The sequence below is a fragment of the Palaemon carinicauda genome, chromosome 9, assembly GCF_036898095.1.
Source record: "Palaemon carinicauda isolate YSFRI2023 chromosome 9, ASM3689809v2, whole genome shotgun sequence".
Classification (NCBI taxonomy): Eukaryota; Metazoa; Arthropoda; class Malacostraca; order Decapoda; family Palaemonidae; genus Palaemon; species Palaemon carinicauda.
In genome coordinates this window covers 141,898,301-141,914,420 of record NC_090733.1, presented here as the reverse complement: position 1 = coordinate 141,914,420, position 16,120 = coordinate 141,898,301, and the positions used below count along the sequence as shown (strand labels likewise).

Sequence of the window (16,120 nt, the reverse complement as noted above, 5' to 3'; positions counted from 1 at the left end):
CTAAACCATTGGAACAAGGAGAAGGGCTTAGAGAGTATCTCTATCCCAATCTCCAACTCAGTCAAGACATGTCTGACATTGGTGGGACAGCAACGTCAGACTTCGAGAAGGTCTTTCGCTTGCGATAAAGAACCAAAACCATGTGTTGTATTCAGATACATCGGATTTGGGTTGGGGAGCGCCACTGTAAAGTCTGGAAGGCTCGGGTCTTTGGTCCACGGATCAGAAGAAACTCCATTTAAGGCAAGTAACATCTTTTTTTTGACGAGATTCGTGCAAGGAGAAATGAATGTCTTAGCGGACTGCCTCAGCAGAAGAGGACAAGTCATCTCCATGGAGTGGACGTTGCACAAGACTGTGTGCGAGAAGCTATGGATGACATGGGGTCCCACCATAGATCTTCTTGCGACCTCTCTGACAAAGAGGCTCCCAACATACTGCTCTCCAGTTCCAGATCCAGAGGCAGCCCACATAGACGCTTTCCTGCTGGACTGGTCTCACCTAGACATCTATGCCTTCCCACCATTCAAGATCCTAGACAAGGTGCTTCAGAAATTCGCCTCTCACGAAGGGACCAGGTTGACGTTGGTTGCTCCCCTCTGGCCCGCGAGTGCGTGGTTCACAGAGGTACTTCTATGGCTAGTAGACATTCCAAGAAGTCTACCATTGCGGATGGATCTCCTGCGTCAGCCTCACGTAAAGAGATTTCATCAAAGCCTCCCCGCGCTTCGTCTAACTGCCTTCAGACTATCGAAAGACTCTAGAGCTCAAGGGTTTTCGAAGGAGGCAGCTAGAGCGATCGCGAGGGCTAGAAGATCCTCTACCATCAGGATTTATCAATCTAAATGGGAGGTATTTAGAGACTGGTGCAAGTCCTCCTCTATTTCCTCTTCCAGTACCTCTGTAGCACAGATTGCAGATTTTCTGCTTTATCTGAGAAATGGTAGCACCCTTTCTGCATCTACCATTAAAGGCTACAGAAGCATGTGAGCTTCTGTTTTCAGGCATAGAAATTTGGATCTATCTAATAACAAAGATCTTCAAGACCTTCTTTCGAGACTTCCAAGGAGCGTCATATTTCTACTCCTGCTTGGAACTTGGACATGGTCCTGCAGTTCCTTATGTCAGACAGGTTTGAACCGTTAAGTTCGGCATCCCTGAAGGATCTTACCCTCAAAAGACTTTTCTTGGTGAGCTTGGCTTCTGCGAAAAGGGTTAGTGAGATACATGCTTTTAGCAAGAATATCGGCTTCTCCGCTAATAAAGCAGTATGCTCTCTTCAGCTTGGTTTTTTTGCCAAAAATGAACTTCCGTCTCGTCCATGGCCTAAATCGTTTGACCTTCCCAGTCTATCTGAGATTGTTGGGAATGAAGTTGAAAGAGTGCTGTTCCCGTTAGGGCTCTTAATTTTATTTATCTAGAACTATACCGCTGTGAGGTTTTTCAGAGGCCTTATGGTGCTCCGTTAATAAGCCCTCTTTGCCTATGTCGAAGAATGCGTTGTCTTATTTTATTAGACTATTGATTAGAGAGGCACACTCATTTAAGTGAGAAGGATCGTAATTTGCTTAAAGTTAAGGCTCATGAAGTTAAAGCGGTAGCAACTAAAGTGGCATTTAAACAAAATAGATCCCTTCGAAGTATTATGGACGCGACCTTTTGGAGAAGCAAGTCTGTGTTCGCTTCATATTACTTGAAAGATGTCCAGACTCTTTATGAGGACTGCTACACATTGGGACCATTCGTAGCAGCGAGTGCAATAGTGGGTGAAGGTTCTACCACTACATTCCCTTAATCCCAATATCCTTTTAATCTTCTCTTGAAATTTTTAATATTGTTTTGGGTTGTACGGGAGACTAAGAAGTCTTTCGCAATCTTTTTATTTGGCCGGTGGTCAAAATATTGTTTCTTGAGAGCGGCCAGATTAAGGGTATTGATGAGGTCCTGTTGTAGGGGTGTTCACCCTGATTATTACAGTTCCTAGAAGTCTTTCAGCATCCTGAGAGGATCGCTGGGCTTCATAAGGATAGCGGACTAATGAGTCAGAGTATTCATCAGAGTCAGCTTCCTTATCAGGTACCTATACTTAAGTTTGTTTTTTTGAATATTTGTCAAAAACTCTTGAGCATATACGCCTTTATTGTTTTAATACTGGTCTCTACCCACCACCATGGGTGTGAATGAGCTATATATATATTCACCGGCTAATTTTAATATTTAAAAATATTTTCAATTTAAAATAAATTTTTGAATATAATTACCCGGTGAATATATATAATTAAAGGCCCTCCCTTCCTCCCCGATAGAGACCCTACGGACTGAGAAGAACTGAATTTATGGAGAAGTATATGCGGTATCTGGCCGATCGTCGGCGCTGGTGGGCACACCCGGAAGCCTTCATGGCGATCGCTCGCGAGTTTTTGGAATCTGTCGACCGTCGGAGACGTAAGCTATATATATATTCACCGGGTAAGTATATTCAAAAATTTATTTTAAATTGAAAATATAATTTTTATCAACTTTGTATCACTTTAAATATTTCAGGTGTGACTCTTGATAGCAAATTTTATTTTGAGAAATACATTAGGTCTGTCTCTTCTTCAATTGCACAAAAAATTACCTCATTGTTATAAAATTTTCTGTGATCATTTTATTCTGAAGAACTTTCAATTCTTTCATTCTGCCTTGTTTTGAGTAGTGTTTTGTCTGGTCTTCAGCTGCGGAATCAATTCTTTCATTCGATTAAATTTCTTATTCCTGATCTAGATATTAACCTCTGGCACTGTCATTCAGTTAATTTTTAATACATGTTGCATTAGATTTTTCATAACTCTGACCGTCCTTTGCATTCAGATCTTCCTGGACAGTACCTTCTTCATAATTCTAGGTATGCGCTTAATTCTGATGGTCTTGCCTTCGCTATCATGAGGCTCAATACTACACAGTATTTTATAAGTTTTATTCCAGCTGTAACCAAGTTATGGAATGATCTTCCTAATCAGGTAATTGAATGGGTGAACTTAAAGTTCAAACTTGCAATTGTAATGTTTTTGTGTCGAACAAGCCAACATAATTCTCTTTTCAGAGTTTATGTATGAAGGATTTATTTTAATGTTGTTACTGTTCTTAAAATATTTTATTTTAATTGTTTGTTGGAGCCGGTGGGCATAGTGTATCGTGCTTTTCCAATTATGGTTGTAACTTAGCTAGTAATAATATTATGGTTATTATTATTAATAATAAAGTTAAAAATTACATTAACTTTAAAATATTTGCTATTTTTCAGTCTGATTTGGTGCCCAACCCAACAAAGGCAAGTGTTCAGTAAATAACCCCGCAAACAGGATGTCACTCCCATTAATGTGTATATTAAGGAATAAAGAGGAGTGCCACCAGTACACATGCAAGAGGAGCAGGTTTGAGTTACGTCTGAATTTGTATAGTAAAATTAGTACAGCATTTTAATGGCTGTATTGATTATCATATAAAGTTACTGTAGTGTTATAGTTAGTAAATTTTGGCCCAAATTTTTTGTAAAATAAATCACCTATAAGAATGTTAGTTATAGTTCATCATGAACAGGTAAAACATCATTATTTGACGAAAATTTCGACACATTTATTCCAAAACTCATGAAGTCTTGCCACTCTTAACATACAGTTTGCTGTTATTTATATGAGTCTTAACACATTGTGTTTTATTTAAATACCCTATGGCAAAGCACACCCAGATTAACAGTCAAAACATTTGAAACAATGCATATAACATACCATTAAGTATAATTTTGTAGAATTAAATTTCCAACAGCTGAGTGATTAAAGTTTTTGAAAAAAAAAAAAAAAAAAAACTTACCTTGATATAATGGACTATTTTCCATCAATAATGATCTAAACAGTGAACACTATAATCAAGGAGCAATTTAGTCTTTTTAAGGCTTTACTGAGCTCTATCAACATTAACATTGTATAGTAGGCATTAATAACACTCAAATTTTAATTAAACATTTAATATACAATACATACAAATACAGTGTTTCTTGTTAAGGATTTTTTGTATTCTACTTGTATTACTATCAATAAATAGACAATAAAGGGATTTTGACGAAGGAAAAATCTATTTCTGGGGAGAGACCTGTGACGCCCGGCGAAAAGTCCTTCTTTGTACTTTTTCTGATATAAATCTTCCAAATATACCAGAGAAAATTAAAAGCATGGAATGCAGAGGTTACAACCCTCGCGCGAGCACCTTGTTGGTGTCGTATATCTAACAAGGGCGTTTGTAAAACACTATTCACAGGCTGTCTTCCATTTAGATAATCCCTTCATCAAAGGGGGAGGGCCGTGACAGGCCCTAGAGAATACAGTTGGGTTACCCTACCGACACCCACCACTCGCGCTCACTAGGTCATCCTTCTGCAAGAACATATGGCTTGGCAAGGAAAGGGTGGGTCCGTACAAAAATCATCGGGAAGGGTTTCGCCGGGCGTCACAGGTCTCTCCCCAGAAATAGATTTTTCCTTCGTCAAAATCCCTTTTCTGGGTCGAACCTGTGACGGCCGGCGAAAAAGTACCAGAGAATGCCTTCCAAGCCCAATAAATTAATAACATAATGAGGAGAATACAATCACCATGTACGACAATACTATGATATAATAAAGTAATCGTCCAATTACCAACCAGCCAAATGACATAGGGAACGTAAGGTTAAATAATAATGACGACAAGGAACCAACTGAGTGTCGAATCGCAAAAGGCATCAAACCTTACATGTCTAAGTATATCTAAACATTAAAGGAACGGTAACTACAATAACAGTTAAACCATAGGAATTAAACATGGCAAATATCATAGGGCTAACGAACTACCAAGGAGAGCGGCGACGTGGTGTGAGTGGCGGGTAGGAGGGAGAAGAGAAGAGATGGAAGAAAGGAAGAAGAGGAGATTAATGGGGAGAGATAAGGCTCCCCTCTGCCATCGTTGGGTATTTAAGGGCCTGTAAGATCTTTAGATATTGGCGTTTGACAACCATAGGGGATTTCCAACCCGTATATTTTTTAAAATCACCAAAGTCCCTGTTCTGGAAATCATTGTTGGAGGCATCTACTGTCCGTATATCATGAGCCTGGGGAAATGATTCCGGATTAGTATGTTTAATGAAGTAGAGGATTTGTTGCCTGATACCGTGAATGGAAATAGTACCTCCTTGTTCCCTGATAACCAAGGAGCCAGACGAGCGGGTGGCAGTTCTAGCTAAAAAGGGGCTTGAGAGTGTGACTGTACACGGAGAAAAATCCTGGGGATGAAGAATAATCTTCCGAGAGGAGCACCTATTTTGCGGATCCTCATTTTTTAGCTAGGGAAGCTTTGTCTGGAAAGGAGTACTTCGGCTGAAGGGAGGAAATCTATGTTTTCCGGGTTTCGTGAGAGCTGCTAGTTCTGATGTTCCATCACCTGAAGCTATAGCCGTTAGAAATAAAGTCTTCCTAAGAAGAGTGATATAAGAGCAGGATTCATTGTCCGTGTCCATCGCAAGTTTGAGAACACCGTTCAGAGACCAAGAGTCCTTTTGTGGCCGAACCGAAGGTAGAAGCCTAGCACATGTTTTTGGGGTTGATGAGAAATAGGAATCAGCTAGGTTAATGTTGAACCCAACAAGGTAGATCTTCTTCAAAGCTGACTTGATGGTGGTTAAAGTGCTAACTGTTAGGCCTTTGTCAAATAGGAACCTCAAGAAAGAGATGGCTAAATGCGGGGACATACGAGTATGGTCTGCACTCTTAGGGGACCTACTAGTTGTTAACGGCCGAATCATATTGGCGAATTGTCGAGTCCCTTTTTGTCCCATTCGATGAAGAGATCGTTTCCGGTTCAATGTTCGCATCTCTACGAGCTGCCAACTTCCTGTAGTCCACAAAGTTAGAGTTTTGGCTATCCTTGAGTAATCTGACACAGTGAGTTTGGATACTCGGGTCAGTTTGAGGAACAGGATCCGGATGGGACTGAGTTTCAACTCGAGGAGGAGAGGAAACCAACTGTTCTTGGCCAGTGAGGTGGTACTAAAGCCACTGCGCCCGGGAAGGAGCGTAGTTTGTGTAAAAGTTTTTAGAAGATTCCCTGGGGGAGATAGGGAAATCTTCTTCTAATGGTTCCAATCCCGGGGTAATGCGTCCATGGCATAAGCCCGAGGGTCCAGGGTTGGGGTCACATAACAAGGAAGTTAGTGATTCATCTGAGTTGCGAATAGATCTACCTGGAGGCCTGGAACGAGCCTGAGTATCCACCGGAATGAAATTATGTCTAGAGACCATTCTGACTCCAGTGGATCCGTCCTGGATAGTGAGTCCGCTCTCACATTCTGGCCTCCCGCTAGGTGAGGTGCTGACAGGAACCAGTTCTCTTCTGTTGCCCAGGCGAAGATAGTGACCAGGATCTGATTCAGGTTGGGTGACTTGGATCCTCCCCTGTTGACGTAGTGTACTGCGTCTGTGCTGTCTGACACTACTCTGATGTGGGTCGACCTCGGAGGAGAGTCTCTCTTCAGGGTCAAGAACACTGCCATGGCTTTGAGAACAATGATATGGGACTGTTTCATGGAGAGTGACCAAGAACCTGAAACATCTGATGTTCGGAGTAATCCCCCCCATCCACTTAGAGACGCGGCTGTATGGAATGTCACTTGTGGAGGTGGGAATTGTAGAGGAACCGATTTGGAGAGGTCCTTCGGTTCGGACCATGGGTGTAGTCTCATTTTCAAGACAGAGGGGATCTTCGAGACCATGTCTCTTATAGGTACTGTAGCTCTCTTTCTCCAAACTCGATTGATGTCTTTGAGTTTGGCTTTTATTAGATCTGTTACTGAAGTGAATTGGAAAAGTCCGAGGATACTTTCTAAGGCTCTTCGGACACCTGTTTGTGTTTGAGAAAATTTTTTGATCTTGGAAACTATTCCTCTTACCTTTTGGAAGGGAGAGACAACGTGTGCTTCGAAAGGTCCCACTGAATGGCTAACCATTCTAAGCGGACTGATGGTTGCAGGCGAGATTTTTTGGAGATTGACCCGAAATCACAGGTTGTCGAGAAATTGGAATAATTCCTTCGTAGCTCTGTTGCCTTCTATGACCGGCCGGGCCCAAATGAGCCAACCGGCCAGATAAGCAATGATCTGTATCTCTTGGTTCCTGAGTTGTTCTAACACTCTCTCTCCTAGTTTTGTGAATATCCTGGGATCAATATTGAGGCCAGAGGGCATGTCTTGAACACAAAGGCTTTCCTGCTTAGGCGGAAACCCAGATAAGAAGAGAAGTTTCGAGCTAAAGGCGCAAGATAATAGTCGTCGGTAAGATCGACAGAGGTGGTGACGGTCCTACGGGGAAGTAAGGTCCGTACCTGAGAGATAGTCAACATCCGGAACTTGTCGCAGAGAATGTAAGAGTTTAGCTTGACAAGTCCAGGTCCACTCTCAATGCCGCCAAGCCTTTCTTCGGAATTGTGAACAGGTGGCTTTGGAACTTCAGTGATCGATCCCGTTTGATTGCTTCTTCCTGAGTAACCCTGTGGTGTACTCTTCCAGGATGGGAGTGGATTTCTGGGAGAAGGTCACTGGTGGAGGAGGAGGACCTTGTGACCATTTTCATCTCAAACCTTTAGAGATTATGCTATGAGCCCACAGACCGAAGGTCCAATGGTCTCGAAAGTGGTAAAGTCTACCCCCTACCGGGACCACCGCGTTGTGAGGGGTGAATCTAGGTACTTTCCTTCTCCGAGCCCCCTTTTTTCTAGGTCCGTCTCGATGGCGAGACTGTCTTCTACTCCTGTAGCTTCCTCTCTGGTGTCCACGAGAGGAGCCTGAGGGTTCGGATCTAGGGCTGTATGCAGGTAAAACATCCCAACGGGGTTGGGCTGTGTACCTGGGGAATCAGTGAGGTAGACCACCTGATGAGGGGGATTTGGATGCATAGACGTCGAATCGGAGGGAGGCTGTGATGACGAGTGGGTAACCGACTATCGATTCCTGTCTGATAGAGGCCTCAGACAGAACGTATTTCCCACAACTAACCCGATCAGACCATCAAACGTGTAGGTCGAATTGGAAGGGCAGATCTTGGAATTATCGTAACCCCCAGACTGACAACATCCTGGTCCAGACAGATCGGGCCTGCCCTTTAGGAAATAATACTGTTACCTTCGGTACCTTGTCTAACCTAACCAAGGCAATCTCTTTCAATCGAATGAATCCGTTGAACGGGAATTCTAGTACCTGGGAGTAAATTCTAGGTCCCCCAGAGGGAGGATGTCTATGCCATCCAGATTTATGGTACCATCTATATATGGAACATGTAAGGCAAATCTCTATGCGTTGTTTTTATCGAAGGAGGTTACTTCGATATGCCTGGGGCTGTAGGGGGAAACTTCTGAGTTCCTGAATGGATCTGACTCACTACCATACTTTTGAGCTCCGTCATAGCCCCTTGGTTTTCCCTAGAATGTGTTGCTTTTAGCAGTCACGGTTTATGCAGGGTAACATGAACATCAGGATCCATTAAGGGTCCTAGGTCGGTGACGTAGGTAATTGCAAAGCTGAAGGCTCAAAATTCATCCCCACCTACCTGCCCGTCCATGGGGTCGTCGTCCAACCTTAGAGAGGACACTCTGAGGAGATAGGGACCTCTAGATGGAGCATTTCTTCCCAACCTTGATAACCAAGGGCGGAGAGCCTCTCTTGCAGGCCAGAGAGATTCATCATCATCCTGACGGGAACCATGTAGGCGAACCTTCTGTAAAAGAAAGGGGACATAAGTCTGGATGTTCCTTGAACTTTGGTTAGTGATCCTATTCACAGGCTGGGATCAACTGTACAACTCATAAAAATCATTTTTAAAGAAAAATCATTTAATGTACTATCTTTTGGGGTATAGTTCGACACTTGTATTCATGAAATGTGACACTGTTGGCGCATCCGCCACAGGTTGGCCACCCCTGACTCAGACGTTCAGAACCGGGTCTAACATTATTTACTGGCTATTAGTATTCTATTGATTCATCTGTTCACTGACCAGAGTTTCAAGGAACAGTAGATAGCCTCTCATGGCATGGTTAGTCTCGACCCGGCCCTTCATTAGAAGGGGCCAACGTTTGGTTCCCAGTACTGAGTGGAAACTTATTTCTATTTGAACACTATGTTGTATGGATATTTATTCATATTTAGGCATAGTTAGAATTGAATATGTATAAATATAGGCATAATCAATTTATTTCTATTTGAACACGATGTTGTATGAATATTTATTCATATTTAGGTATAGTTAGAATTGAATATGCACAAATATAGGCACAATCAATTTATTTCTATTTGAACACTATGTTGTATGGATATTTATTCATATTTAGGCATAGTTAGAATTGAAAATGCATAAATATAGGCATAATCAATTTATTTCTATTTGAACACGATGTTGTATGGATATTTATCCATATTTATACATAGTTAGAATTAAATATATGCATAAATATAGGCATAGTTATGTTCATATATTTTTATTTGGACTTTCAAGAATAACTAATGAATATTACCAACGCAAATTCAAAGTGTCATTAAAGTAAGTACAGTTTACTTTGTATTCATGTTAAATCCTTTCCTTTACAGCAAAACAAGAGATTGGCCACCCGTGGTCTGAGTGAGCTCTGTCTGTAACGGAGCTCCGGTAACAATCCCCGGTAGAAAGGTCCGTCATAGTGACAACGTGAACACCAGAGGAAAACTAATATTAACCTCAATGCTGATCGCCTGTACGATATCCGGTTAAGCCGGAGATTCGATGAAAAGGAACGTAATAACGATATTGTGATTATTTATGAAAAAGGGGTTCATACCCTGATTCTGATCGTCTGATTGATCTCTGTTTGTAACGGAGAACTAGTGACAAAGGTCCGTCATCGTGAAAACGTGATCCTTAGCGGTACGATAACATTCTCTAATACTGAATGTTTGTGTTATCTCCAGTGAAGCCGGAGATTCGATGAAAAAGGGACCGTAATAATGAAACTGTTTAGTCTTCATCGGTATCACATTGTTAACTCCGGTTCTGGCCGTCTGCTTGATCTCTGTTTGTACCGGAGATCCGGTAGCAAAGGCCCGTCACCGTGATATCGTGACCGTTCCCGGTACGATAACATTAACCTCAATGAATGATTGTGTTATCTCCCGTGAAGCCGGCCGTAACGGTGTAATTATGATCAAACATGACAAAGGTTCGTGTGTAAAAGGCTTCAGCCGGAGTCCGAGTGCCGGATTACACCGTTGCACTCCAAAATCTGCTCCTGAACGTTAACTAGTTCTCACCCAATGAGTATCCATATAACGGAGCATAACTCAAGGCGGAGCTAAGCATAACTTCGGAGCTAAGGGTGTCGGTATAAAACGACCCCAATTAATGACTCATACACTAACGTACCTATTAATATTGTTAGCTATATTAACAGTAACCACATCAATAAAAACGTTTATAATATTAAACGTACTATCATCAACTCTGATACTAAGAGGAGGCTTGAATAACTCGTGATCGTATAAAAACGGAGAACGGGAAATTCACCTCTCTTACTCGAGCTAACAAAGAAAACGAGAGAAGGAATAACTCATATCTGTAGAACAGGGAACGAGCAGTCTCTGTTTTCGCTCTCAAGGTTACATAATAAAAAACTAACATCACACAATAAAACAAGAACATTAATAAAATTGATTGCTTTTCTTAGTAATAACCAAGAACGAAGAATAACGTAACAAAAAAACAAGGATATAGTCTAAATCGAAGCCTCTGAGGCGAGAACAAACTAACAGACTAAATCGCTAAACTTTAATTCGCTATTCTTTAAATCGCTATTCTTCGTAGGTCCAAATTGGACTTGCAAGCAAATAAATACCATAGTAAAAATTAATGATAACACTAAAAGGCCATAAAACGTAAGTGATATAACCAAGATGACAGAGTACCAGATGGGCAAAATTAACTAGAATATTTACCGAAGCGAACATAACCCAAAATGGCTGCCGATACCTCGGCAAGACAATCGCTTCCAAAACTAAAAACCACCATATTGGAAACAGAACAAATGCCCGGTACTGTCAAAAGCTGCCAAAACAAACTATGGTACTTAACATTGGTAAGGGTGAAGTATCAACGTCAGTCATGTTGAATTAACGACAATCACTTCGAAAAACACTGGGCAAAACACTTATCAACTTTGCTGGCTAGTCCAAAATAGAAGGATGACCTAGTGAGCGCGAGTGGTGGGTGTCGGTAGGGTAACCCAACTGTATTCTCTAGGGCCTGTCACGGCCCTCCCCCTTTGATGAAGGGATTATCTAAATGGAAGACAGCCTGTGAATAGTGTTTTACAAACGCCCTTGTTAGATATACGACACCAACAAGGTGCTCGCGCGAGGGTTGTAACCTCTGCATTCCATGCTTTTAATTTTCTCTGGTATATTTGGAAGATTTATATCAGAAAAAGTACAAAGAAGGACTTTTCGCCGGCCGTCACAGGTTCGACCCAGAAAAGAGAATTTATGAACACCAGTAGGGAATATGAAAATATAAGTTACATTCTACTAGTTTATTTGTGTTCTGTGGTTTGTCTCCAATTATGTACCTAATGTACTCTTTATGAAATTCTAATGGCCATTAATAGTGTCAGTAAATCGTGTAGAGATTTCTGCCCTCCCTTATTAAATGTAAATTAGTTCCTACTATAGGTGAAAATGTATTACATTAAATTTTAAAAGTTTGAGTTTTAAAAAAATAATTTCAATATAAACTTGGCAGAAATGTTATGTAATTTAGAATTAACATTAAAAATTACAGATAGTGATAAAATAATCTTTTATATCTCGACTACATAATGGCACACTTTGACTTTTTTGAAGATGAATGAGGTGGCAGAGCAGTAGGTGGTCTCCCATCAACCACTACAATCCAGAAAACACCTACTTGGCAGCCACCAGTCATGTGCCTTGCCCATCGAGTGTCCTGAGCATCCACTTCGTTATCTGCATGTGAGAAATGGTGTAAATCGTTTATTTTTTATTACAAGGATATCAAATGCAAAATCATTTTCAATGCTGTAGAAGTAAATTTGAAGTTTAAATTTATCTTGTAAATATTTAAGTAATTAAATAAATAACCTAACAACCATAATTAATTGAAAAATGTCAATTATTTTAAAGTCAAAAAAATATATGAAAATTGTCAATTTTTTTTTTACTGGAAAGTAAAGTAAGTTAAGATTGAAGGTGTTTGGTCACTAAATCTTTCTGTAACAGAACTAAAATGATTATGAAAGTAAAGTTATTCTGGTTATCATTATTAGGGATGGATTTTGTTCTATATGTAATACAAACCTTTGACCTTTAATTGGAATGACCAGCAAAACTTTGAAACCGGGCATTAAGCTTTTAACAAGGTAAATTACAACTGGCTGTGGGGTCGCAGCCAACCTTCGCTTGACTTTGGCCACCAAGAAGTATAGACATGCTTTCTGGCTCTTGTGTAAATCTGTGTGCTTGCTGTCTTCAGATTGTGTGGTTTGATTACTACTGCTGATGTCAGTCAGTTGGTCAATCATGCGACTGTGTAGAAAATAATTTATCGTAAACCAAAATTGGAGAAGTTGAAAGTGATTTCTTTTGTTGTTGAATATTATAAATATAAAACCTCTTAAATATTATTCGTAATATTATTTTTGTCATGTTCAAATGTAGAGCGGGGCTGACTTTAGTTCCTCTAAACAATCTTGTTATTAGTGATCTGTCGCCTAGTATTGTTTTCAAGGTGAACTGCTTGTTTACGCTGTTGTCCGAGAGCTTGAAGTTTTTGTCGAGGCGATCGGAGTTTCCAAGTCAGTTCTCAGACAAATTCCTTCTTGTATGGTGGAAGTTTTTGCAACTCTCGGTCATGGGAGGATAAATCCCTAGTGATACCGACACTATGCCACTTTGGGGGGCAGCAGGAGCAACAGTAATTCAGTGAACGGCAGGAGTATTGAGGTGAGTCAGCCTTTTCACATCTGAATATGAGTTGATTTGATACCCTAGCCATAAGGATTTAATACATTAGATTAAATTAGTTCCCTTCTCAAGACCTTGTGAAAAATAAATCTCGGGATCAAAAGAAATTACTATTTTTCCAATTTTGTTTTCGGTTTTCTTTTTTTATAGCGTTAAGTTTTGTTTTTTTACAGTGGATTACCACTTTTATTGAAAATTCATTGTTATTCGTGGATTACCACATTAGGCTATTAGCCATTAAGTTTCGTTTTTGGTGGATTACCACAGTTTATGAACAATATGTTTGTGTTTTTAAAATTACAAAATCGAATTCCATCGAAGGTAATTTTAGTGAACGGATTCCCGTTTTGAGTGTTGTTTTTGTTAATACGGATTCCCGTAAGTAATTTAGTTTCCCTTTTACCTGACCAGTTTTACAGGGAGTGTTTTTTGTTTTTCAGATCCTGAGAGACATGATAGTCATTGGTAGGGGCTTGCTTCATACGGTTGTTTTCCGGTTTAGTAAGTTACTAACTTGAGGGAGGCAGGACAGCAATTAATCGTCTCGGTCGTCTCAATCAGTAATTTTTATCAAAAATATTAATTAAATTAATATAACTGGACTTTAAAAAGCTTCTTGCTTCATTTACCTCATTTTATTTGTTTTTTACCTTGCCATTGATAAAATGTTGTGTAGACTGTGTCCTGGCGAACTCGGTAAGGGATGTGCCCCATACATGAAAAGCCTGAAGTTGACCCCCATCAACTTAGTAGCTGCTGCAGGGGCATTCCTATTCACAACAATCCCGTTGATTTGGGTGTACGGAGTGGCCTCCGGTGCAGTGGGCTGAGTTTTTATGAAGTAGAAGAGTGGTATCCAATAAGCTTTCAGGGTACTTCTCCCTTCTCCAGGTTGAAAGGTTGTTGCATGCTCTTCCACTTCTCCCTTCGAGGCTGTGTATATCAGAGGAGGGAAGAAAAATTATAACCCTGCCCTTCCTTCATGGAGGTTTATGAGCATGGTAGGAGTGATAACTTCCTCTAGCCTAGGGGCTCTTCCTGGAGGCTTTGGCAATTCCATCCCCACTCGCAAAACATATAAGACCATCAAAGAAAATGGACGTGAGACTTCTAATGCCGACTGTGCCTTGGACAAACAACGAGCACTTTCCCACTCTTGCACAAGGAGATTGATCGTCAGGTATATTTGTAGACTTCTCAAGAACTTGGACCAGTGAGCGCTGTGCCCACACTTTGCACTGATAACACCTCGTCAGTAGAGAAACTCCGGGAGTTAATGACTGTTTAGTCGAAGTAGTCTTCCCACCTTTCATGCCTGGGGAGGAGAATGGTGGAGCGACATCCCTAGTATTGCTAACACATCCAGATAATACTTAGCTTGCAGACATCTTAGAGCAACCAAGGTCATCCTGGGGACTGGCATGATCAACACTCAGTTAATCAGCCAGAAAATCAGGATGAATGGAGGAATATAGCATAAGCATCTAGGGTATTTCATGGGGGTTGGAAGATGTCCTTAAACACTGCAATGGGTCTAGCATTATGGTGAGGAAGGAAAAAAAAAAAAAAAAAAAAAGTGATCCCTTCAGGGCAAGAAGCCTCCCTGTTGCACAATAATATGAAGACCACCCTAACTTTATGACTTTTCTCTGGTGACTAAGTGTGTCTACTAGTACATTCCCCTTGCTTCAGATGCATATGGTCGGCAGCTCTACAGTATGGTATGTTGTTCACACACACACACACCTGTTTTGTCAACTTACTAAGGGGGTGCAAAACTGTGTTGATGTAAGCTACTATAGTGGTAATGGTGTCATCTGTCAACACTACAGAGTACTTTCTCACAAAAGTTCTTTGAACATTTGCAGAGCTATAAATGCAGATTATATTTTTCCATGATGTGCTCATGCTTTTTTCCTACTGTCTACACACCAGAAGTAACCTGGTCAGCTAGGTGTGGCACCCCACCTCTCCTACAATGTACCTGAGAACAGTAGCTTGTCTGAATCTGAATGTGGGGAGTTGAGTGGGATTCCCCAGTTAAGGTTTTTCCTCCTCAACCCTAACCTCCCATACCACTGCGACAAGTTGGTTTGGAGATCTCCCTGAAGGCCAACTAATGATCCTTCAAACACCACCGAAGGGATCTTGGGTGGAGGCATGTCTGTGGAACAATTTTCCTCAGCCAGGAAAGGTGCCCAAGGAGACTGCCATTGAGGAGCTTAGTGTGCTGATGGGAGAACTCTCACTGCTGCCATGTCTGTGTGCAACATCTGCTTTGGGGTGAGTGAGATTCAACTTTTCCCAATATACCATAATCTGGGGATTGTGACAAAAGGTGAGAAGACTAACTCAATTTTGTAGCAACTATCTCGGCGTACTAGGATCCACCAATCATCAAGATACAACACCAGACATATACTTTATGAGGCGACCTGAGCTGTCGCCAGCTTGAACACATGCTTAAACACTTAGGGAGCATTGCACAGCCTGAAACACAGGGTCTTGAACAGATATACGGCACTGTTAAGGGACAGAAAAGTTATGCCTAATATTGAATCATGTCATTTAAAATTGTCTAACCATTTTAACTTTTTCCTCAATTGCTAGAAGAGGATTAGAGTGTGGGAAGTATGTCAGAACCGATTATAACTCAAGCGGACCCTCCAAGAAACGAAGGACAACTAGCAGTATTACATCAACATGCTAGACTTCAGGATTGAAAACAGACAAGTATGGTGAAATTAAACTATTTTCTTCCAAAGAAGATTCAGAGGAAACACTTGCTAAACTACAAGAAATAAAAAGTAAGACTTGTTGATTTGTTAACTTCAACATTCAGAATGAGATATCTGTAATCAAATTCCTGACATCACTGAGAATGCTATAAGACATTCACCATGAATTTCAATAGCCTTGCTCAGGAAACAGAGTAATAGTGTCCCATCTAGGGCCAAGAGAACATCTAGATAAAGTATATAATCTTCACACTTAATTGTATATACTGTAAATCTGATAAACACAATAAGAAAGTAAAAGCATGTTTAACTACAGGTCT

The 16,120-nt window shown here is 40.8% G+C and overlaps 1 protein-coding gene and 1 long non-coding RNA gene across 3 annotated transcripts in view; one reads left to right on the top strand and one right to left on the bottom strand.

Moving 5' to 3' along the window:
• The window catches only part of LOC137647202 (uncharacterized), a 72,393-nt gene extending 56,620 nt beyond the window's left edge, over nucleotides 1-15,773 (top strand). The window contains exons 2-4 of the long non-coding RNA XR_011045542.1: nucleotides 3,287-3,403; nucleotides 11,923-13,041; nucleotides 13,503-15,773. This is a non-coding gene — a long non-coding RNA (uncharacterized lncRNA). The remainder of the gene's footprint in view (nucleotides 1-3,286; nucleotides 3,404-11,922; nucleotides 13,042-13,502) is intronic.
• The window catches only part of LOC137647200 (uncharacterized), a 66,164-nt gene continuing 61,604 nt past the window's right edge, over nucleotides 11,561-16,120 (bottom strand). For both annotated transcript variants that reach the window (XM_068380534.1, XM_068380533.1), the window contains exon 11: nucleotides 11,561-12,045. In XM_068380534.1, the coding sequence (XP_068236635.1) occupies nucleotides 11,891-12,045 (155 nt within the window). In that variant the 3' untranslated portion in view covers nucleotides 11,561-11,890. The remainder of the gene's footprint in view (nucleotides 12,046-16,120) is intronic.